We start from the raw sequence: 24,568 nt of genomic DNA, 5'->3' as shown, positions 1-24,568 counted from the left end.
CGGTCTACTTGGGTCCGAGGCCCCCACGGCCGGCACCGCTGCCGGTACAGAACTAATCTGTCCTTCCTCCTCATCCTGGCCTACAGGTTTAAAATAACCTGTAAGCTTCGGCATTTTTTGTAATAGCTGCTTGTCTCGAAACTCCTTTTCCCTCAACAATTTCCTTTTCCGAGCGCCACTCTCAAACTTTTTCTTCTCCGACATTTTGTCCTAAACAACCTTCATCTGTCACTCAATCACTTGCAATTTGAATAAGTCACATGTTAAACATATTCTCATTCTGATTGGCTGTTAAGTGGTGCCCACTGACTGTTACGGAGTCATCATTTTTGAGAAAAATCTCTGGAATCCATTGATCTGATTGATTATTAGCAAATGATCAAAATAGTACGGAGGGAAGATATTTTTGTTTGGATTACTGGTCTGGGGGAAGCTCACGAGTGTGTGTGTGTGTGTTTGTGTATTTTTGCGTTTGTGTGTATTGTGTTTGTTTCCCGGGCAAAACACTCACGAGAAACGCTGGCTGTTGTTATGCCTGCTGTGAAGTCAAGTTACTCCGTTCTCCGCTTGTAATTATGCCGTTACAAGCTTCAAAGTTGTATTTATCATCTGAATTTGCCGAAACAAGTTTAATATTCTGAAAGCCAAGACTTTGTTTATTTGAAATCAGATCAACGGACGGACTGTAACGGACCCTGCCGTGTTATCTATGATTACTATACGCCTTACATTCATAATTTCAGCGGAGGGAGGGGAAGCGGCGCTGTGGGACAGCAGAGTGGCGAGGGAGAGCTTTCTTCTTCCCTTTACAAGCTTCAAAAATGTATTTATTGTGTGATTTCATTTTCTGAAATCCAAGACTTTGTTTATTTAAGATTTTTTTTAAACTCCCGAAAAAAAAAAAAAAGAATTTAAATTTATTTTTATTTTTTATTATTGGCTCATGATAGGCCCCCGATCTCCGTAGGCCCCTGGGCTTCAGCCCAGGTCAGCCCGTGCATTAAGGCGGCCCTGCCCGCCCCTTAGCCTATCACGTACAATGTGTTGGAGCGCTAGCCAATAGAAGCATGAGTGTAACATAGTGATGTCACTGTGTTCAGTAAGTAAACAAAGGAGTCTAATGGAGGCATTTCAGGCAGGGGGGAGGGGGGGGGGGCGAAAAGCACAGATATGTTAGTCTTTGCAGACCAGTTACATGAATACAAACCTGTATCACAAACTACAGGAGAGGGAAACCCCCCAAAAGCACAATAGGGCCTCTTTAATGTGTCTAAACTTTATACACAAATGTGTGTGCTTCTTATCTGCTCGCCCCTTAAATCATGTTGAGCTATAACTCAGAGAAACTAGCCAATAAGAATGTAAACCACACAGCATTAATATATATATTGTATGTCCCCTTTTACATTCACCTCGTTTTACTTCCAACGTCTCGCTAAAAATGCGATGGCCAGAAGAAGGTAGAAGACGTGGAGCCGTGGATTTGTGCCAGTTTGTCCTTTGTATCGAGTCCTCTAGGGCGGGGGGGTCAAACTCAATTTCATCGTGGGCCACATCAGCATTATGGTTGCACTCAAAGGGCCGGTCGTTACTTTCAATCTCAATCTTTATTCATTTATATAGCACATTTAAAACCACCTCAGTTGACCAAAGTGCTGCACAGGGAACAAATATAAAATAACACAATAGGAGTAAAATAATAAAACAATAATACAAAGCACAATAACTAAAAACATATAAAAACACATACAAATATCAAAATGTTATGTTCAACTAGTATTAAAAGCCAGTTCAAAACTTTAAGACTATATATAAATATATCATATATATAAAATAATGTATTATATTGAAAAGCAGAAGTCTAGGGCAAAAAATAGCAAGTCTCTTCCAGTGTGCACGTCACAAAATGAGATGCATTGTGGGACATGTAGTTTATGGACAACGTGCCTCTGTAAAGCGGCATTCAACCGTATAATAAACATATTATATTCTTTGCAAGCTCTTGCGGGGCCACATGAAATATAGTCGCGGGCCGGAATTGGCCCCCGGGCCTTGAGTTTGACACCGCTGCTCTAGGGTGACAAGTGCATGCTGTATTTTTCAATAAGATAAACAGATTCAGCAAAGATGGAAACAGTGGCAAATCTTTTCCACATACTGCACTTGGTGTTGAGACACACAGGGCCTGGGAATGCAGTCATCTTAAAATAAACATCCAGATTGTGTCTCAATGTAAGTTTGGCTCGGTCCTCCACAGTGACTGGATGTCAGCTCAAACTGATCCGTCTCATATCGGCCTGAATTATTCCTCTGTTGTTCAGCTGAATACGTGCCTGAGGTTTTCTATATGGTGTCATACCTTCAGAGCTGCTGGTGTAACCCCATTTCACATCGAAACACTTCTCCTTCAGTTTTCGGAAGAAAAACACTGGAGGTGAAATGAGGAACCAGAAAACATCTTCCCACGTTCAACTTCCCCTTTTCTGTCGCTTACCTGCTGTTATCATCGGTACTGAGTTCTTGTTAAAGAAGCAGCCGGGGAGAGACTCTGACAGTCGAGAGCCAGAGACCGAGAGAGAAGCACGATGTCTGAATTCAGAAGGATCATGATGTCTTCATTCCTGATGCTGCTGCTCCACTTTCCAGGTGAGGATGCAGAGAACACACACTGTTTACGACTGTTAATGAAAGCTAGTGAGGGCGTCTTTCAATTGAAATCGATGTATCCTTGGGCAAGATGCTAAACCCCAAGTCGCTCCCAATGGGGAACGGTGTGTGAATGATACCTTCTGTCGTGGAGTTTGAATCAGTTTCTACATTTAATATCCACTTTCCTCTATCGGGGTTGTGGGTTATGACGCGCCTCTCTTTGCTTCCAAACTAACTTTGCAGAGATCGTTGTAGCGTTGAATCACATCAGGTTTATTCTTTGATCAAGGCGACATACAAACATGAAGACAAACTTCCTCGCTTCAAAGTAACTAAAAGTTCTCCGTATCAAAAAAGAACAAAAAGAACAAAAAGAACACGGTCAAAAGACTCTACCGCTTCCTGTCTAATCACACCCTCAGCTGTGAACCAATGTCATGCCATATATAGACATATAGACATATAGACATGCACGTCATATCCGACAGCAAATAAGTGAGACTTAAACTAACATCTTTTAAAGCGTAGTGTGACTCACAAAAATAAATAGTTAAGAGTTTCCTCTAAAGCCTTTTAGTAATAAGACAAACATTCAAACCATAATGATGAAAGGGAAATGGCTCTAACCCCTTCATTGAGCAAGGGGCACATTGCTCTGTATGCATTGGGTGTGAATGGGTGACTTGTTGTATGTAAAGCACTTTGAGGGGGTGAAAGACTGGATAAAGCGCTTTATAAATACAGTCCATTTACCATTTACCAATTACATGAAATAAAACAGCTTTAATATCACTAACGGTACTTTACTACGTACTGTTCCTTTAACTGAGAATGATGAGTTGTGTTTGTAACGTGGTGACTTTAGTGAACTCTTGGTCACTAAAACCCACATAGCAATACTCTTTAAAGTGATCGTCACACTCACTATGAACACTTCAGTTAGTTATGTGGATCTGTAATTAACTCTGGTTTGAATGTGTCGTTAAATGATTCATTAAACAGATCAACCAGAACTCTAACTCTTTACCTTTTTATATAATAAATCATTATTCTGTCAGCATTTATGACGTCTATATTTATTTCTGATTTGTTTCCCCAACAGCTGCAGATGTGAAACGATACTCCCGCATTGTCAGAGCTGGAGATGAAGTCACTTTGCCTTTTGACAATGTGATAGATGATCAGGATAAGTGTGAGAGTACTAAGTGGCTCTTCTATGATTCACCATACACAGCAGCAGTGACGCTGTTTGAAGACGGACAGATTCACAAAGATCCCAAAGCTAAATCAGACAGACTGAATGTTACAGAGAATTGTTCTCTGGTTATAAAGAAGGTCACAGAGGAGGATGCTGGTGCTTACTCCTGCAAACAGTTCAACAAATCAGGAGAACATCAAGGTCCGGAATCTCGTGTTTATCTGTCTGTTGTTACCAGTGAGTATTTACATCATAAGGTTTTAAACTGTCTCTATAGAGCAATATACTGAATCATTATAATTATAATAATAATGATTACAGTGATGAAGTTAATGTTAGTCTTGTTGTCTTTCTCTCACAATATCTCCATCTTCAGTGACTGGACATCTGGACAATGATGAGGTGACGTTAAACTGCTCTGTGGAGACATTTGGACGGTGTACACACCCAGTGAAGTGGCTGCTTCAGGGTCAAGATGTGGATAAAGATCACAGAGAGATAAAGACATCACAGTCTTCCTGCTCTGCCTCTGTGACATTTCTGACTTCTCTCTTTAGTTACACAACAAGGTTTGAGTTGTTTACTTGTAATGTAAGTAATGGTTACACAGGAGAAGTTCATCTGTTTCCCGTCAGCCCTCAGTCCTCAGGTGAGAACATGTTGAGCTGTTTCAAATCACTTCTAACAGTCTTGTTATAAGAATATACTGAAACAACACATTTTCAACATCTCACATTTATCAGGGATTGAATGAGTTTCTGAAATGTGAAGTGACAGATGGTTATGATAAAAAAGAGAAGCTCTTAATTGAGAAACCAGGTTAGAATATAATGAGTTGTTTAACATCACTTATCACACATTTAATCACAGATAATGCTTTTGGGGATTTGAGGTTTTGACGTCACATCATTTTGTCATTTTTTTTTTCAACTGGAACACCAGCAATTCATGAATGGACATCTGAAAACAACAACAAAGAAAAAGGACCAGGTAGTGACTGAAGAGAAGAAATACATTTAACAGCTAAAAACCTGTGACTATATTTCACACTTGGGACTTCTCTCTTTCCAGCTGTGTGGTGGGTCATCATGGTGCCTGTGGGGTTAGCAGCTCTCATCATCACCGTGGTTACAGTCCACATCTGGACCAGAGCTAAAGGTGAGGGTTCATAGATTCAAGAGAAAAGAAAAAGTAAACCGTTGGAAGCTGAAGTCAACATGTTTGTCTTTTTGGTTTTTTTCAGGGGGCAAAAAACGGATGACAAAAAACCTTGTGAGTTTAAATATAAAATAATAGCTTGTAATATTTATTATTTTCATTTAACTGTGATTATAAGACAGGCAGAAGATTCAACAAAGGAGTAAAGTGTGCATGTTGTGTTGAAATGAAGTATCTCTGTGGTTCCCTTGAGCAAGGCACTAAAGGAAGTACTGAGATATTGTACTTCATTAAAAGTAGCAATACTACAATGTAGAAATACTCTAATATATAAATATGATTAATAATACAAATATACCTACATTGAAAGTACTGATTATGCAGAATGTAATAATATAATATATGATTATAATAAGTGATGTTTTAATGTGTATCACTTCCATTTGCAATGTATGGTTTATTAAAAGTACTTGACATACTACTGGGTAGCTTAACTAGTTATATTTGTCATATAATACATCATAGATGGTGATTTCTGTTCAATTTAAGAATGAAATAAATAGAAAATAAAAACAGGAATATAAAAGATGTTAAAGCAAGAATGTGTAATAAAAATGAATGGATGAAGACGAGTAAAAAGTTCAACATTAAGCTCCAGAATAAGGAGCAGTTAAAGTGTAAAGTAGCATTAACTGATGATAGTCAAGTAAAGTCCTTAAAATATATACTGAAGTACAAAACTGAGTAAATGTACTTAGTTACTTTCCAGCTCTGCTCTGTGTTTTCACCATGTCTCTGTTCCATGGTGACAGGAGCAGAATGATGAAGATGAAGATGAAGATGAGGTGAACTATGAAAACGATGGAGGGGCTTCTGCCTCTGTGTGACTGATCAACAACATCAACTCCCCTCAGAGTCCATGCTGTCAAACATCACCTCCTCATATTCTACAGGAGAAAACAGGAGAACCATGAGATCATTGGAACATTTCTGATGACTGAGAACACCTGAGCCCCATGAGAGGCCCTTCAGAAACTCACCTCCATATGATAGGAAACAAAGCTTATTATATTCATTCATTTCTGATTTCACGTCCTTTAAGTATGCTCTCACATTCCCATACATAGTTATATATCTGATCTATAGTCTACAGTCTCTGTATATAACATCTCAATATTAGCAGTACTTGTACTCACACCTTATACCTTCACTTCTCACTGTAACTGCTGCACATGTTCAAACATACAAGTGTTGGGTTGAATTCATAAAATATTTAAATTGTAAAATGATCCATAAAATGTTTTTGTTAATTGTGTTCTCTAGGGGAACTCATTCACCCTAGTGTCGATTTAATAACTTTAATAATGGTTTTATCTCGTTTTTCAATTAATGATTCATATAATGTCTTATAATTATCATAGCGTTTACTTATACCTACAGTATATATACCTGTACTGCCTACTGTAACTGCTGCACATGCTGTATATATCTGATCAATAGTCTATACAATATATTTACTATACTCTCTTTTTACTCTATATGTATTCCTAAAGCTGAAATGCCTCCAGTATCTTAGGATGTTTTAATTAGCTTAAGTCCCAATGGAATATGTTACTCCTTTTTTTACTACGGCTTTAATGATATATAACCCAAATAAAAAGAGTACTTTTAATCAATGTTATAATGAGTTGTGTTTCTCTCTCTATCTCCAACACACTGACAACACAACGCTTTGTTGGGTTGAACACCTCTCTTTGCCCTGGCTCTCACTTTATAAACAACATACAGTTTGTGTCAGAGCCAAGGAAGGTGTTGCACATTTAGTGGAGCTGTGGTGATATCCTGGGATCAGGTATGAGGCAACAAAGAAAGTGATACAGTTTGATTTGACTTACGTACTCTTCAGCGTTCCTGGAGAGTGCATCAGAGCGTCATAGAGGAAGTGTGTGTTTCTTAAAGTGTGTGTGTGTGTGTGTGTGTGTGTGTGTGTGTGTGTGTGTGTGTGTGTGTGTGTGTGTGTGTGTGTGTGTGTGTGTGTGTGTGTGTGTGTGTGTGTGTGTGTGTGTGTGTGTGTTAATACACTGCAGCTCGACAGCACCACCCTCAGGTTTTTGTGTTTCTTTCTTTTACGATCAAATGTTTTACTTATGGTTTGTCACTGGAGGAAGATTTTATATTCTATATATTAAAAAGAAATCAAAACAGACCTTCCTGCTGTCGAGTTTTCATCAGTAACGTGGGTTAAAATCAACTTTACTGCACAATCAACACTTTTATTTTAAATAAATGTTGCTTAAATCTTATATTTTCACTTCCGTATGGTTTATTTTCAGGACTTTTAATAGTATTTTCTTTTATTATAAAAGCTGTTTAGACCTGTGTTTCCAACTGTATTTCCACTCCAGGCCTCTAGGGGGCGATACACTCTTAAAGAACCTGACTGTACCTGTAATGCACCTGAGTTTACAGATGCAGGGATACAAGATAAAAGACTGCATATTAAGAACACCTGATGCTGCAATTCCTCTTCATCACACCACGTGACCTCCTCCTCTTCTTCAGGTGAGTGTTTGTCTAAATGCTAAAGATTCAAAGGCTTTACTGTAGATGCACATCATAACAAACAGCACACTTAAGACATACAAAGTGATAAAGAATTGAAATAAGTTCATGAAGTAGTGCATTAAAGTGAAATCATAAGGTAAAGGTAAAAAGCAGGAAACGGGGGTGCACGGAGAACTGCGCACAAGCCGAGCTCATAAGCCGAGGCCCCCTGCGCAATGTGAGGCCCCATGCAGCCTGCATGATCGGCCTGTAGGGAGGGACGGCGACAAAGAGGTGATGATTCAGATCTATGGTCTCTTTGGAGGCTGTACTTTGTGTCTGTAATGAACTGCATTATATTTCAATGTTCATCTAATATTTATACTGTGATTTTTATTAAATGAGTTAGTTTTTAAGGAAGGCCAGAGCTTCAGCTGTGTCAAATAGATTGGGATTGATAGGGGACATGATCAAATCGGAATATAATTATCTTTTAAATAATGTTAACTAAAGGGAACAATCTATTTGACACAGCTGAAGCTCTGGCCTTCCTTAAAAACTAACTAATTTAATAAAAATCACAGGTTGTATTACACACAATGCACTGTTTTTTGAGAACAAACATTGGTGAATAATGCACCATAATACATTCTGACGAAAAATAAAAATTATTATGAATACAAATAAAATAAAAGAAGCCTCCCGTGAGTTACTACAAGCTATAAAGTAGATTTTAAAAACGTTTTATAGAATAAAAGCTCACTGCGGGACGTTGTAGAAATGCGTGTGTGCACCACGACAAAGGAGCCTCATTCACTTTACATTGGGGTTGTTTGCGTGGTGCAGACACGTAAATGTAGCAAAGTTCGTGACTCCACCACGCAATGCGGTGTTAAGGAGTCGTGGTGGAGTCACGCATTCTGGTGAGACCAGGTTGTTTCTGTGTTAGAGTTTTACTCGCTACAGGGTGTACTTTGAGGGTTTGTGACTCTGCAGATGGTTACATGCAGAAAAAGCTTCATAACACACAAGGGGACGGGTAATAACCGGAAAAGCATGACATGGGACCTTTAAAGTAACGTATTGCATATAATAGTAAAACTAATGCATTAAAGACTTTGGTTATCATTCCAAACATTCCACTTTTTTCTCAGCTTGGGAACTTACACATAGCCGGAAGTACTTGGGGGTGATTGCTCTTGAGCTGTGGGCGGGACTTCCGGTGAGAGGCTTTAAAGCCCTGGCTGCGGCTGCTTCTCACGGCCCGTCCACACAGCGGCGTTGGAAGCTTCTTAACCGAAGTGAGAAGCAGCCCCTGCCGTTACCGTTTGGCGGTAAACTGTGACTGCAGAGGGTGGGCTTGTACTGTTGTGGTCACGATTGTGTCTGTTACAGTACGTTCCCTCCTGGACTAGGGGTACCAAAGGGAAGTAACAAAATATAAAATAGCCGGGCGAGAGAAAAAAGGAGAGGAAACTGATTTGTGAAGCCACAAGGTGATGTTTTAATTAATAAAAGAAAAAGAGGCTCACCAGCCAATTTGCAAAGCAAACTTAAGGTCAACTAAGAACAACTTTCTCCTAAAAGAAAGTGACCAAAGTAAACAATACACAAAGGTAAACTGGAGCACAGCTAACAATGAATAAAACACAGGTTAACCTAACAGGTCCCACACATGCTGCACATGGAGCCAGAGGAGAAGGAAGAGAGAGACTGCAGCCTTCCTCAGGTCCTTTATGGAGGCCCTGATTGGGGATTGGGAGCACCTGAGGGAGAGGCTGCACCTGGAGGGAGACAATCAGGGGGAGAGAGGGGCACATTAAAAAGAGAAGAAGAAGAAGAAGGGGGAGAGGGGGAGAGAGACACACACAAAAAAACACGGCACGTAACAGTGTCTAACAGGTATTATGTTTTACAACTGCTGAATGCTTTATATCCAGGGGTGCACATAACTTTTTTGCCCTGGTTCTCAAAGGAGCACCTGGAGATGTTGCTTGGTGCGCATCCTTAAAATGAAATAAACCGGACCTTTTGAGGGGTACTTGACTTTATGAACGGGGGGGCGAATTATACTTTGGCGGCCGTTAATATACCTGGGCGGCCCGCCCAAGTAAAGTCTATGTGTGGGAACCTTGCTATCTTACCAGTTCTTATGCATACTCTCTCTCTCTCTCTCTCTCTCTCTCTCTCTCTCTCTCTCTCTCTCTCTCTCTCTCTCTCTCTCTCTCTCTCTCTCTCTCTCTCTCTCTCTCTCTCTCAATGTTGGTGTGCAAATGCGCCTTTTTTCAAATGATCCGGGGCTCCTTTTTCGGCGGGGGGTGCGCATGCGCACCTGCGCACCAGTTATGTGCAGCCCTGTTTATATCGCCTGTCTGTGCCTGGTATGTATTCTGCTGAAACGAAGGATAGTATGACTCCAGAGAGAGATATCGGCTGCTATGATTCGCTAGCCTAATTAGTCCGCTAACTAACAGGCAGTCTCAGGTCCTCTCTCCGTCGTGTTGCTTCTCCTGCGACTTTTACACATGGCAATTTTGAACAGCAACTAACTTACTGAAAATAAGTGATGACCGGCTAATCTTTAAATTGTCGGTTTTATCTAACACGTGAATTGACAGTCAAGGTGCTGTCTGTTTGTCTCTGTTCTCTTTTTCTAATCCTTCCTCAAAGGTCCTTGAACACATCCGCCTGTCTCTTATCAGCCCGTACTACTTCCACGATGTGATCGAGTCTCTGGATGTGGTGAAGGAGAACCAGGCCTGCCAGAAGCTGATCTCTGAGGCCAAGGACCGCCTGCTGCTGAAGGACCGCCTGCTGCTGAAGGACCGCCTGCTGCTGAAGGACCGCCGGCCATTGCCGCTCGAAAGCGCTGGAGACGCTGTAGTACATATGCCAGGCCTGTAAGTGGCGCTGTAGTCTGCCACAAAAGCAGCGAAGAAGACTTCCCGCGCATGGTTACCATGGTTACCCTTCTGTTTATTCTCCGCTGTGGCTTTTTTTCTCCCTCCCCGAGGCAAGCGTTTGCTCCTGTTGCTGTAATTCAATGCAATCCCTCCCCGTCGAGGCAAGCACTGTAATTCTCTCCGGTTAGTCCACCAGCAGATGACAAACACCCACCTCTCCGCCTCTTCCAAGGAACGAGGGGACCGTGCGGCAGAGTTTCAGTTAGATTTTCTTTCGCCGGTCAAGATGTCCGTTAAAGTTTAAATCTTCCAGACAAAATTAGAAAAGTGCCGGTCAAAGGTCTTCTTTGTTATTTATTGAGCTTTAAAACAAATGAATAACGACTCTATATAATAATATAATAAAACACGGAGGACGGAGATCTATTTTTCTCCCCCTTTTCTGACTTGATCAGAGCACGCTCCCCTCTCCTGCAGGGGGCGTGGTCAGCTGCAGCTCACAGAATCAGCCCCCTGCAAAAACAGGGCTGGAGAACAGCAAATTGAGCGAAATGAGGCATGGCTAAAATGCATGATCTGTTTGGTATTTTGAAAACAGAAACGTATAAATATACCTTATATAGGTATGGCCCTACAATATATCATTTAAATATAGCATGATAGGTCCACTTTAAGAAAATGTAATTTCACCTCTTAATATTTAACACGTCACACAAAGTAAACCCCCTCCCTTCCTCTCGACTCTCAAACACATCACCACTACCTTCAGCCTGTCACTTGTGTACAACGTAAGAACGCCAGCTTTGCATTTTGTCTACATGTGTTGTATTGAGTTTGTATGTCGAGTATGGAAACTGCTACCAGACTTGGAACCACTGTGGGATGCCGTTACCTTGACTCAGTGTGTATGGAACAATCTACACCTCTTTCTCTTTTCCTCTGCCAGCACATTACACACGACACTGAGGTGCGGCATGGCTGCAGATCATATACTCTGCCTCCCAGGCACTAAAAGTTGGCCTCATTTGAAATGTAACACAGTCGATAGAGTTCGGAACCCAACCCGAAAAGATAAGAATTGTTTTTCTACAGTGTAGAAAGAGACTACACGCATAAGTTCAGTTTTGTTTCCGCCGCTGAGCCATGACACATCGAAGCTCTTAATTAAGTTAACCCTAACATGTGGGGTAAATATCTGTCATGTTTATATAAAACGTGATTACTGATTTGGTTAATCTTCCCCTCAGGCCTGGCAACACTGGATGGCTTTGTGTATGCAATGGGGGGGTGGGAAGGGCGGTCCCTCCTGGACTCAGTGGAGTGCTACAACCCTCACACCAACTCCTGGCAGTTCACGGAGTCTGTGAAGATGGCCGTCACGAGCCCCGCTGTGGTGGCCCTTGATGGACTGCTCTATGTTATTGGTAGGAAACACAGACTACACACATGAACGTTTTTCCTGAGGTTGTGCTTTTTGACTAAAATATTTGCAGTTTTTCCACTTATTATGCTTGTGTCAACCTGTCCTGGTAGGTGGAGCCGTTCTAGAGCATGATGACGAGACAGACCTCAGGTGTACAACCCTAAACACTCGATGTGGACCGAGGTTGCCCCCATGCAGATCGCCTGCACTGGTTCAGTTGCTTGCAGTCTCAAAGGAAGAATTTATGTTATAGGTATGTAACACACTTTACAGCAGCTATTCCCCACCATTGGGCCTCAGAGCATAGTTTAGTTGGAGTGCAACATTGCATATCAAATATAATGTTGATCAAATTCAAAGCAAGTTTTTGGATAAATGTGCGCAATAAGAAGTTATTTCGACACACTAACATGTAATGCCCATGTTGGCCACTGTGCACGTCTGATGTACTAATATAAAATGATGAGGGAGATGACTCGCATCACGAAGCGAAGTACAAAGTATGTGGTGATGAAATATGAGCTTGAATAATTTACATTTAGATTCAGATAATTTATTTAAAGACATTTTCAGCCCAGATTTGTTTTTCTTCTTTGTGAGGTTAAATTTGTTTATATTTGTGTTTGTCTGAAACGTTTAAACAATCAGAAATGGGCACTAACTTACAAAAGTTTTTCAAAATATTTTATACTTTTTGAAATATTCAGCTTTTTAAACTCTTTTTTTAACATGTAACTCAATCGTTAAGGCTAGTGTGAGTGATGTCACAGCTAGAGTGGAGAGGGCTTGAAATTCGCCTTCATATTTTTTTTTAAACTTGCCATAATTCCCAAACCCTACACTCCTGAGACATACTTTTTCATGAAAAACGTAGGAAAACCTCTCCTAGGTTGGAAAACAAAAAAATTGAGCAAAATAATTAAACAAAATGCCTCTTGAGTGCATGAAGTGACAAAAACGTTCAACATGCCTCCATTAAGGCCCATTGTAAATACAGCCTGATCTTTCCTCACAGCAGCAGCCGCACACCTTTAGTTAATCTGCCAAAAAGGCCACATTATTGACCCGAAAGTACATAAAAAGCAGACTCAGATGCTCGTCAGGGTCCTGAGACACTTCCCGCGTTGAAATGTCACCGATATCTGCCACAGTTCTTCAACAAAACTTTCAAATGTAAGAGGTTTATCTCTCATTCAGATCAATGGAAAGGCTCTCCTCTCACTGATTACTGCACATCACCATGGAAACCTTTGATCTCTGGGCTCACGTACACAGGTGTTTAATAACATCGTCACCATGGTAACCTTTGATCTCAGGGCTTACACACACAGGTGTTTGTAAACATTCATTCAATACTACTTACATTTAATATCTAACTCCTTCAGCCTACTTTCAGCTATAAACCATTCAACTATTAACTTATGCAGCTATTTCAGGACATTGAGGCTATACATGTTGTTGTTTATACTTTTTTAAACATTTTCTTTTAAATATTAAGCTTCTTCACTATTTTTCCTACTCTTCAAGTTTAACATTTCACTTTCAAGTTTTCAACAGTCATTGAAATGCATTTGAGCTGTAACAATTTGATTAAAATCATTTCACTTTTCTGCATTTCTCCGCTAAGTTCAGCAACACACTTATTTGGTCTCTGTAGCTAAAAGCAGCTACCATTCAGCTAATAAAATATTCAGCTTTTTCTGCATTTTCAGCTAAATTCAGCCACAAATGTTCACAGTTTACAGCATTCGCACGCATTTTCTACAGAAAATGCATTTTCTAGTTTCACCTAATACTTTGGCTCTCAATAACTTCAGCATACTTTCAGCTACAGAAACCATTCAAATATCAAACTATTCAGCCTTTTCAGCACATAATGGGAAACTTTCAACTTTTTCGAAATATTTTACACTTTTTGAAATATCCAGCTTTGTAAACTCTTTTTTGAACATGTAACTCAATGGGAGGAACCTTCAAATCCTCTTTTAACTACACCTTGCGCCAAATGTCTCCCACACATCACCATGGAAACCTTTGATCTCTGGGCTCAAGCGCAGGTGTTTCATAACGTTGTTAGCTCAAATATAAACACCTGTGTCATGGAACACGATGATGTCATAACTCCAACTGACATGCTCAGAACGCCACAAAACATCATATGATGGTTAACACTGTAGCCCTGAACAGCTCTACATCAAATCTGATGTTACGTAATGTGGTGTTACTATGGCAACGCATACCTCGCCATAAAACAGCAGCAGACTTCAGATAATGGTTAATGGTCCAGCCCTCAACAGCTCTACGTCAATTATGGGGTGTCCTCATATGCCATTTCCATGGAAACGCATCCCTCACCATAAAACACGATGTCACTGTAACTCCAATGGACATGGTCCGATCGTCCCCCAAACTTCGCTTGTATATCACCGGTCCATGCCTCAACAGTTCTACGCCAAATCTGAGATCTCACCATAGGCTGTTGCCATAAAACACGATCAAATCAAATCAAATTAAGTTTTATTTATAAAGCACATTTAAAAGCGATTTTTGGTCGAGCCAAAGTGCTGTACATGTAATAAAAACACATTACTACAATCACAATAAAAGACAATAAATTACAACAGATATATATAAAAAAAAACACAGGGAAAAGTCAGGAGTCGTGCTCCGCTCTAACTAGTTTATAAGGACCGTGGACACCCTAGATAAAATAGAATTGGAGGATGAAACCCTCTTTAAAGTAGATACAAAATCAAAAAGAAAATATATAAGCATGATAAAAAAATAAGTATTTTTAAGAAACTATTTAGCTATAAAAAAATATTTACACCAAATGTTAATGTACGTCAGTTATGTTTGATGGCGTGATCATTATTATTTAGAGTCATTGCGTGCCTATTGATTTGAACACGATCCGTGTATCCATAATTTCCTGGTCTTCTCTAAAGAAGAGGGACCAATGAAAACTTTGTCATGTTGCCGTTGTTCAGCATGGAAACATTCATTAGCTAACAATGACATTATTGTTCTATTAATATAAAGGGAGGTCAGGTACTCTTTAAAACAGCTGGTAGTTATGGGTACTTTTTACTTAAGTACATTACGAAGCCTCTTTACTTTTACTTGAGTAAAGAAGTTTAGTCAGTACTTCTACTTTTACCAGAGTATTTTTAAACATGAGTATCTGTACTTCTACTTGAGTAAAGGATGTGTGTACTTTTGCCATCTCTTCTGAAATATAATATCACACCCTTCATCGCCATCACTGTCTGAGTATGTTTGAAGAAGCGAGGACTTTCTGAAGAGCTGAAAAACAGACTTTTTTTCTTTTTTTCTTAAGTGGATTTTCTGTTTTTTAACTGCATCTGTTTTCTATCTATGAGCTCCGAATCCAAAAACTCCAGGAAGACGGAGACGTGATCCAGAGCTTATAAAATATCTGCTGACATGGAAATAAAAGTCAGATGAATTCTGGTAAACTTCTTAGATCCCAATAAAAGGAAGTTGCATTTTAAAAAGATCTTGAAAACATCTCGTAGTGGACATAACATGGGAGTTATTCCTGCTGAAAAAACTAGCTAAAAACTCTTAATTAGCACTGATTCAATTTCATAATACCAACAGAATTAATCATATTACTTGCAATATATATCAATATTATGACTATGTAAGTGATATTTTAATAGATTAAGTAGTAGTATATCCTCTTTGACTGAAATTTGAGTATATTTGAGTAATATTGCCATGTTTGTGTATCTTAGAGAAACTGAGCTCTTACAATAAAAGGATATTTAAAAAAAAAGTTAGTTTTATTTTAATTTCTTCCCTTTTCTTGTTGGGATGTTTTCAATAAATTCTGAGAGAAATACTGCCAACATAATTTTATATTCAATACAGAAGCTAACGTTCATTTTCAGGGTTATTTGAGTATTTTTTAGCTGGCCAGCTCTGTTGTGATTGGTCAACCGCTTAGTGATGTCCCGCCCCTTAGCCCAGGGGCGGACTGGGACTAAAATTCAGCCCTGGAATCTGACCCAGTCCGGCCACATGTCATGTCAACGGGGGGGGGGGGGGGGGGCGGAGATCAGATAAACTAATACAGTACTATTAGTTATTGGAAATCAGCTGTTTATTATGCGGTTCAAGGGATAAATTCTCCCCTAAAGAGAAGAGGGAGGACACTCCTCAGATGTCTTAACACATGGGACATCATAAAGCAGTACACACACCAAAATCAGATGTTTATTAGGCTGCAGTTTAAGGGATAATTGTCACCTAAAACAAATAAACAAGATTGTCTGAGGCGGTTTGTAAACCTAATGTTGAGGGATCAGCAGTTTCTTTAGTAGGTTGCTTTTTTCTGCAACTCTGTCGAGGGACATGAGGATGTCTTTTTCTGTTGACATAAGCATGAATGCTTCCAGGTGTTCTTGTGACTGTGTGCTCCTTATTCGGCTTTTGATGTGCTTGAGTACAGAGAAACTTCACTCACAAGCTACCTGTGTCACAGGCAGAGTGAGAAGAAACTTGTATCCTAAACCAAGGAGCTGATAGGCTTCTGTGAAGAGGTTGTAGCGTTTCAGAAGTTGGTAGCAACATATTGAGCATTCTTTACAAGAGTTGCACTGTTTGTTTAAAACCTCTGTCTCTTCTTCCTCACAACCAGAGCAAATTCTTACTCTGTACTCTTCAAGTGCAGACATTTTAAGCCGTGGCCACTGGGCTGCCAGACACTTCAACTCAGACTGCAAATTTGCAGCAGTTGCCCTGCTGTCAAATTTAAGCAAGCATTTGCTTAGATCTTGAAAAGTCGAAGTCAGGCAGAGCTTCTGCTGAACACACTTGGGGAAAGTTTCTTGGATCAAGGACAGCCAAGTCAGCATACAGAGTGCCGTGGGTCATGAAGCGTCGTTTGATACTGTCTGTGACAGTATCCAGTGCCTGGTTATAGACCTCTACTTCATAGGCCCTGTTTGCATCTGTCAATCTCTCATCACTTGCCATTTCGCCAGCCATCATCTTCCTTTTCCTGTTCCTCTTCAGTGGAAGGGTTGTTTCCAACTCAAGCTCACAGTCCTCTTCTGCCTCCAGTTTTGCATTTGCCCACTCAACAAAAGTATCAGCAGCTGTCTTCACTGTCATGAAATCTCTTGTCATGTTCATCAGTGCATGTTGAGTGTCCAGAACCATCTTGTGGGCAGACAGGATATCTAGTCCACATGTCTGCAAGTATTTTGAAAGAGGTGTTGTCACTTCAAAAATCCGAAGGAAAAGCTGGGCAGTCAACACCGTCTCGTACCTCAGGAGCGCCTCTAAGAATCCTCTTGCTCTGACACGCACTGCAGGTTTCAAATTGGCCTGACTTTGAAATTCACTTAGTGTCATGACGACATCAATGTACAGAGCCTGGTCTGGCTTTCCAAATGAGCCAAAGATCTTCTTCAAGGCTACATCTTTAGCCCACCACCGTGTCTCTCCAATTGGGGAGAGGCGTCTGTGTCGAGTGTCCTGGCTTTTATGCTCCCACACATTCATTCTTTTATATGACTCACGAATGAACACAGCAATGTCATTCATGAGGGAGAAAAGGGACCCACTAGCTATGGACACTTCAGTTGTATCAGACAGAACGAAGTTTAGCACATGTGCATAGCACCAAACATGTACATGGTTTGGGACTTTGGATGACAGGAGTGCAGAGAAGCCTCGATATTGACCCTGCATGTTGGACGCACCATCTGTAGCATTACTGATGCAGTTGCTGATATCCAAATCAAAACGATCCATTACATCTGTCAGCATCTGGACAAAATATTGGCCAGTGGATGCTTCACATTTGACCATTGCCAGAAGCCTTTCCTGGACAGTGTCTGTGACGTATCTCAGAATCACAGAACACTGCTCATGGGACGTAATGTCCTGGGTTGTATCTATTTGTACAGAAAACATACCGCTTTCAGCAACCTCTTTTGCAATGGTCTCCTGAATTAGCCTCTGCACTGTGGAAAGGACGTTGTTTACAGTTGTTTTGGACAAGAATGTTACAGCAGAACCCCGACCTCTAGCCTGTGAGTGTGACTGGTGCATCTTCTTACTTTTTTCTGTGCACTCAGTGAGATGTTCTTTCAGACACACATCATATTTTCCAAGAAGAATGATGAGCTCTAGAAAATTCCCATGGTCAATGTTGTCATCATCTAGTGCAGGGGTCGGCAACCCCTGGCACGCGTGCCAGCATTGGCACGCGGCACCGTAGCCAGTGGCACACTAGGAATAAGTCGAATAAGTGTGCAAAATATTTAAATTGTATTTTCGGATCCTGAACGAGACCGCCGCCAGAGCGCGTCTCCCCGTTACCTGCAGAAGGAAGCCATGCACGCAACGCAGCCCCGCTCTCTTTAACTCCAGGTGACTTTCTGCCGCTTTCCTCCGTGGTGCAGTGCTGATCGTTTCACCACGGAAGAAAGCACTTCACAAATTGCAGTACCCATAAGGAGCTTTACAAATGTCGCAGTTTTTGCGTGGCTGTGTGTGTCTTTAGTTGAAAGCCCAGTGGCGATCTGCTCATCTCTCATTGAAATAATATGCTACAAAGGGGCGGACTGGCCATCTGTGTGTTGAACTTTCCTGTCGGCTCCCAGACCGTAGTCGAGGAGGGCAGAAGCAACGAGCTTCAGGTTCAATAACCCACTTTAGCTTAAATGACTGGAGAGAGGCGAGCTCTTCTTGAGAGGCCGTTGCATTTATTTAGCTGTTCTTCTGTTTCACAAAATACATCACAGACCTCTGTTTTTCTGCTGCCTCGTTTCACTTCCAGAAACATACTCACACGCACACGCCACACCCCTCTCTCTCTCTCGGACAGCGATCTCATCTCACTCTGCATGACCCTAATATCATAACATGTGTGTTCTGGAGAATCACAGAACGGACGATCGTCCTTATTATTATGCCGTTTAAACCAATTATTTAAATGTGTTTGTTAAATTCGGTATCATGTAAGTTGCGCTGACAGGTCCACACACTGCTTCCCCGCAGCGAGGCCCCCCCCGCCCTCCTGTTGATAGATCACGAGCGTCAAGCTCCTCAACATCCTCAACTCCCCCCCCCCCCCCCCCCCCCCCCCCCCCCCCCCCGTTGATAATTCTCGATCGTTGGCACGCTGATAATTTTTTTTTTTTTAAATAGCACTTCATATCAAAAAGGTTGCCGACCCCTGATCTAGTGTATGCTGCCTCATATTCCTTCCCTCTGTAGAGAGGACCTCTTTCCTACGCACTTGACTACATCTACCACACGTTCCAACACCTGCCGTTTCTTCTTCACTTGATCTCTGTGGCCCACTACTTGTGATCCATGTAGTAGGCTGGCTATGTCTGATTTGGATGCCCTCAAAAAGTAGGCCTCCGCACACATTCTATGCATGATGGTCCTTTCGTGTTCCTCTACTCTCTGACTGATATGGTTCCAGTCCTGCATGCCACTTACAAAGGGATTGTTTTCAGATGGCTTGGCAAATGCTAAACATACTGCACAATACAATGTGTGGTTCTCTTCACAGTATGTGAGCCATTTTCTATCTGTGCCGTTCATGCGTTTAAACAGTCTTTGTACTGTCAAATATTTTGTTTTGGTCTGAGGGTGATAGGAAAAAAAACTATTGAGACTGTGATTGTCAGAATTTGGGCGTTGAAAATACCTCAGGCTTGAGCTGCCGTGTGAGTGGCTGTCATCCTCAGCCCTTGTTCCATCCTCAACCTAGACAATTATAAATTAATGTTAAAAATAATGTTAATTATTTTTATAATACTATACTACTTGAATTAATACTTAATAAATGTTGACAAGTAATACACTTTTGTTTAATCTATACTTTTTTTTAATATTAGTCTATTACACCTACTCTCAGTTTTATTTATTGAATTGCTTACATGAGCAACACACTAACTGGAAAAACTAGGTTGAATATACTTGTCTTCTCTATAGTACTTACCACCTCTTGCTCTTGCCCTGCACTTGCATGTGCCAGTTGAGCTGGTTCTTCCACCAGCTCAACTCTCTGTCCCTCATGAACGCAGGAGGCTGGCTGTATATATGACATCGCGCCCTCATCATTCTCGTCTTCATCATGCACTTGTTCTAAGCTGCTGGTGATGATAGTGCTTGTAGTTGTAGCACCACTGCTGCCAAAAAGGTCTGTCAATTTGCGACATTTATTAGCATTACCTGCGAGTAACTTCACCTTTTTTTCTCTTGCCTTCTCGGCGCCACCTTTTTCTTTCCTTTTTCTTAGATTTTTATCCATGTTTTGTCATTCTCCCTGTCTGCTGCGGCGTCTGTGTGGCCGGTCTTTTTTCTTCTTCGTGTGTGATTATTTGACAGATAAGAACCACACAACTGCATTAGCGGCCACTGTCGCCCTCTGTCGGCCGGAAGCGCAACTTAAATGATGAAGTTAAACCAAAAACAATTAAAGGGCCGGCCGGCCGTCAACTGCCCTTGACCACCGGCCGTTCTGTGGTTCTCCAGATTCTACAGATGGCCAGTCCGCCCCTGCCTATCACGTACAATGTGTTGGAGCGCTAGCCAATAGGAGCGTGAGTGTTGCATAGTGATGTCACTATGTTCAGGAAGTAAACAAAAGAGTCCAATGGAGGCGTTTCGGGGTGGAGGATACAGGGATTTTAACCTTTGCAGACCATTTACATGCACTAAAACCTATATAACACACTACAGGAGAGGGAAAACCCACACAAATATTGCACAAAGATCTGAATTTAAGTGGATTTTGGACTTTTTGAAGTTGTCTTATTAAACCTTTACACATGCAGCAACCTCTTTTAAAGGTCCCCTATTATACTGTTTTTCATCAATATATCACAGGTCTCAGATATATACAGAATATGTCTCTGATTGGCTGAAACACCAAACAGATCATTGCAGCATCCCATAATCCCCTCTGTTTCAGCCCTGTTTCCAAAGTGCTGATTCTCTGTCTGTTACTTTAGATGAAAATAAGGAGCCACTCCCCACGCCCCTCTGAGAGAGATTTGGTTAAAAAGAACACAATGGTGCTCTAGGAGGAAATTCAGGTGATAAGGTGGGGGGGGATTACCTTGGTTGGTGATTGGCTAATGGTTACACAAGACAAAACATCGTTATGACATCATAAAGTGTCAAAATCTGATCAGCTCATTTTCAGACAGGTTTTTATGGATCAGGACAAAAAGAGAGAGAATCTTTTTTCCTGAAACTTTCAGAATCTCTTTCCACAGAGGGGACACATGTTGATGTAGAAGAGACATGAAGAAGAGGGGACACATGTTGATGTAGAAGAGACATGAAGAAGAGGATTTTGCGTAATAGGTGACCTTTAACCCCTTTCACTTTAATGATTAAATCGTGACTCACAGGTGACCCCTGTCCCCTCCAGGGCGTCTCCATGCAGAGCGTACAGACTGATGGAGTACGCCGTGCTGGGAGTCAGCTGCACCAGCTGGACGTCGGTCACCTCTCCTCCAACACGAACCTGCACAGCAACAGAGACAAGACATGTGAGAGAGTCTTCTTTTTTACTGAAAACCTTTCTGAACAAACCAGACTCTCATCCATCTGTGAAGAAAACACACACACACACTTTCGGCTGTATTAAAGATTCATTCCAAACGTTGACATCTGAATTTGATTTTTATTTCTATTTGAGATCTTTACATTTTAGAAATGATTATGTCCACTCTTTTAATTTCTCTTATGTGCAATGCCTTGTCTTTTATGCCGCTGCAACGCAAGCATTTCCCAAATTTGGATCAATAAAGTACTTCTTATCTTATCTTAGACTCCAGTGGTGGCTGCGTAGGATTGTTTTAGACTGATGTGATCCAAGCATTTTAACTTTAGAGCGTTGTAAAGACCAAACGTCAAAGGTTATTGATAAAGAAAGATGTTATATTTTATATATATGTTTCTTTCCAAACAAATGTTCTGCTTGAATCAAAATCTGTTGATGTTTAGTAAGTAAGTAAGTAAGTAAAGTTGTAGCTGCAGATTCATGCCAATAGTTTTGGGTTGTTTGGCCCTGAAGTATGTACTTAACATACATTTTTCAAAGAGTTGCACAGCTGTTGAAAGATTTTTTTCCAATATCTCAGAGTATTATGAATTGGCTAACATCCTATTATGATCCTCTAAATGATAACAAGCTGTGCTAAAAAAAAATACACATCAGTAATTCATGTCAAATTATTCTTTAAGATATCTAACGCCCTTCATTTTGAGGTTCTGATTCACACATTTGGTGCATATTTTCCAGCAGAGACCACCTCTCTGTACATTAAATCATCCCTCTGCTGTGTAATTGCACATGCAGTTTAACACCAGCCGTTCCACTCGTTTAGCATCTGCTCTGTTTATATCATCCGATGACTTCAGTCCTCATGAGCAAATCCTTCCCATTACCCAGCGAGCGTCTGACCGCTCTGCTAAAGGTTCACTTCCTGTTCTGAAAACGCTCTCATCATATCGCCATCTGGAAGTATTCAGCTGCACTACAGATGTAGCACTCAAGATAGGACTCAACCCAGCGGATTCCAACCAAAAACCCAGCGGATCCCAGTGGCTGGGGGCGTTGCCAAATTTCCCCATTTGTTCAATTACAGGATTTAACCATGAGATGGCGCTTCATTCACAGATACACAAAGACAACTGGGTGTTGTAGAACTTAGTCTGTTTGCAATGTTTGCAGCTCTGCAGTTGTGTTTGCTGAAGAGCATTTAATCACTTATTTGTTATGGTATTCACAGGCTACTATAACGAAAAAACATCAATATTTTAGATCAAATAAAGTATATCTAATCTTATTATCTTAATTGTAGTTCAATAATATATAGTCTTTATATATTAAATAATCATAATAATAATGTAAATGTTCACACTTCTTTATTTTTTATGCTCATACTTTTACCTTTACAATAGTTTGCTTTAATATGCAGTATAATCTTTGTAATATTGTTGTGGTACAACACACAGTACAGTAGATCGAAGTAAATCAACTTATACATTAAGATAAGATAAGATAAGATGGACCTTTATTAATCCCAGTGGGGAAATCCAGTAGTTCAAACAGCAACAGGGTGAGAGTGATAAACAGGATAGCACAGATTCACACAGATTAATAAAATCAAAAATAAGATTAGCAATAAAAATAATAATAATGAGAAACTATGAAATAAGAAATGAATAAAATTAAAATGTAATTATCATATCATATATTATAATGTATTGTATTATTAAGTAATATACCCCATTATAGCAGATGCCACTGAATGGATGAACACATTTATGCATCAATAATTACAACGGAGTATTTCTAAATACAAGTTGTAAAAATACAAATACTAATAACATAATGATTCATTTTACTTTCAGATGATAATACTTTTCACTTGGGCAAATGACCATTTTGAATGCAGGAGGACATTTACTTCTAATACGTATTTTTACCTAGGTAAATAATCTGAATACTTCTTCCACCTCTGAGTTTGGACCCTGTCACTGTTTTTAAAACTTTAATTAAATGTTTGATATTTCCAGAGACCCTTTCAGACCACTGCTGGAGAACAGGGGGGGAGAGTTTTGTCACATTCCAATGGGCCATTACTTTTGAAACAAAGACAGTCACAGCCCTGCGTTGATTTAAGGGAGCTGTGGGGAGTGGGGGGTGGTGAACGGTACATGGTCAATGTTTGTTTAAAAATGTTTGCAGTCGCGAAAGCTCTAAGCCAATCGGACATGGACAAAAAAAAGGATCAGTCTATCTATGTGTCGAGGGGGAACTAGAGACACCCCTCTGCCTTTATAGCCATGGTCCGTTCTGACAGCGCTTAGCTCTCTGCTGCAGAGAGGAAGAGAAGATCACTGCTCTAAACAAAGTCAAAAATCGTACATCCAAACGGAATAAATATAATTAATTATTACTAATACTTTAAGTCGTGTTCATTGTTTTTCACTTTTATTAATTGTTTGATATTTCCGGCACAGACCCTTTCATGGCAATGTGCGATAGAAACAACAGGAACTGTGACAGCATAAATATGCGAACACAAACCTACAGTTAAACGTTACTGCTGGAGAAGAGAGATCATAGGGGGGTTGGGAGATCACAGGGGGGGGGGGGGGAGAGCTGTGGGTGAGTGGCCATTAGCTGTGTAAACAAAGAGAGTCACACACAGCCCCCGCTGATCAGCTGATCACCTGAGAGAGCTCTGCGGAGTTTCATTCAGACTATTTAAAAAAACAACGGTATAATTTTATCATTGCACAACAATGAACTCAATGTGTGATTGTTATAGCAGTAATAATACAGTAAACTATTAACAATAGTATAAAATTATAGTAAATATTCTTGTCAATGCAGAATATGATTATATCAGTGACAGTGGGAATAAAAAACGATATGCTACAGTATAGTAATAAAAGATAAATCCCACTTGTTGTAGCCTACCTGGCAGAGCAAGAAACACTCCAGCCTTTTATTTCAACTTGTTTAAAACATATCTAAATAAATATGTGTGTCCCGGGCCATAAATGTAAGTATACTGTCAGTTTTCAGATAAAGCCACGGCATCACAATTCTTCTCTATTCTACAATATAGTTATTTTCACCTCCCGTAGTGCTTTTTTAACCCACCAGCTTTT

General features: G+C 40.4%; 2 protein-coding genes across 15 annotated transcripts in view; one reads left to right on the top strand and one right to left on the bottom strand.

The window, feature by feature from the left end:
- The first annotated feature begins 2,491 nt into the window (after window positions 1–2,491).
- Window positions 2,492–24,568, top strand: part of LOC117477162 — a 120,355-nt gene continuing 98,278 nt past the window's right edge. For 10 of the 14 annotated variants that reach the window (XM_034123797.1, XM_034123798.1, XM_034123794.1 and 7 more), the window contains exons 1-3: window positions 2,492–2,646; window positions 3,752–4,084; window positions 4,224–4,496. In XM_034123797.1, coding sequence (XP_033979688.1) covers window positions 2,586–2,646; window positions 3,752–4,084; window positions 4,224–4,496 — 667 coding nt within the window. In that variant the 5' untranslated portion in view covers window positions 2,492–2,585. Of the gene's footprint in view, window positions 2,647–3,751; window positions 4,085–4,223; window positions 4,497–4,789; window positions 4,838–4,918; window positions 5,006–5,090; window positions 5,120–5,817; window positions 6,687–24,568 lie in introns of those variants that run through there. The other 4 variants (XM_034123800.1, XM_034123795.1, XM_034123804.1 and 1 more) reach the window with 4 other exon arrangements.
- LOC117477161 (collagen alpha-1(XII) chain-like) overlaps window positions 9,040–24,568 on the bottom strand; it is a 67,119-nt gene continuing 51,590 nt past the window's right edge. The window contains exons 8-9 of the mRNA XM_034123789.1: window positions 21,287–21,404; window positions 9,040–9,333 (exon numbers count right to left, since the gene is read on the bottom strand). Coding sequence (XP_033979680.1) covers window positions 9,284–9,333; window positions 21,287–21,404 — 168 coding nt within the window. The 3' untranslated portion in view covers window positions 9,040–9,283. The remainder of the gene's footprint in view (window positions 9,334–21,286; window positions 21,405–24,568) is intronic.

Source organism: Trematomus bernacchii, unplaced genomic scaffold (assembly GCF_902827165.1).
Source record: "Trematomus bernacchii unplaced genomic scaffold, fTreBer1.1, whole genome shotgun sequence".
NCBI lineage: Eukaryota > Metazoa > Chordata > Actinopteri > Perciformes > Nototheniidae > Trematomus > Trematomus bernacchii.
Note: the sequence above shows the minus strand (reverse complement) of the source record. Positions and strands in the feature narration are given on the sequence as shown.